This window comes from Eurytemora carolleeae, unplaced genomic scaffold, assembly GCF_000591075.1.
Source record: "Eurytemora carolleeae unplaced genomic scaffold, Eaff_2.0 scaffold983, whole genome shotgun sequence".
Taxonomy (NCBI): domain Eukaryota; kingdom Metazoa; phylum Arthropoda; class Copepoda; order Calanoida; family Temoridae; genus Eurytemora; species Eurytemora carolleeae.
The window spans coordinates 12,292-13,089 of NW_019397015.1; the positions used below are offsets into that span (position 1 = coordinate 12,292).

The 798-nt window shown below is 40.6% G+C and overlaps 1 protein-coding gene across 1 annotated transcript; it reads left to right on the top strand.

Moving 5' to 3' along the window:
• Positions 1-218: 218 nt before the first annotated feature.
• Positions 219-798, top strand: LOC111711134 (uncharacterized; the record flags this gene model as incomplete). Its single annotated transcript, XM_023485392.1, is given in 1 exon segment — positions 219-798. A coding segment is annotated over 1 exon segment (395 nt), but the record flags the coding sequence as incomplete, so codon positions are not given.

Sequence of the window (798 nt, forward strand, 5' to 3'; positions counted from 1 at the left end):
GGAAACTTGGAGAGTAATTAGTTCATTTAAAGAAAATACTTTTTAGCTATCCCAATTTAACTCTTGAAATACAAATCAAAGTGTATAACTACCTGAAGTATAATCTACCATGATGTGCAATTCTAATTCATTATCTGTATTAATAATATTATTATCTTAACTATTTGTATGTTGACCCAGCCGGGCTAGCCCGGTCAGTTAATTTTTACATGTTTATAAATAAAGTAGTTGAATATCGTTAATTGATCAGAACGGACGTATACAGAGCCTTGAGTTTTGGCTAGAGATTTAGTTAGAGAGAATTTCATTAGACTGTGAGTTAAGTAATCGTTAGAGAAGTAGCATCTAGATTTGTTACAAAAGTGGTGGCAGCGGTGGGATTATAATATAACCCCAAATCTAGATGCCAGAGACTCCGAAAGTATTTCGGAAGAAAAGTAAAGTGAGAACCTGGTTTAACGGATTAGCCAGAGAAGTTTTGACAGGAGAGGATTTGCCTGCGAGAGTGTCAAGTGTGGCTACAGGAAATACAGTGGCTACCTTTCAGGGATACCCAAGCTTACCCAGCGATTCTGAATCGGAAGTAGAGATGGAGGGACCATCTTACCCAGCGATGGATGGCCTGGCGGAGATGAGGCAGCAGTTTCAGATGCTACAAGCACAGCTGGCGGAGACTAAGGATAAACTGGCGAGTATTGAGCGGAAGGATAAGGAGAAATCATTCGCCCAGACTTGGCAAGAGGCAGCTACACCGGAAACTCAGGATCCTATCGGAAGAGTAGTGGAAATACTAGAACG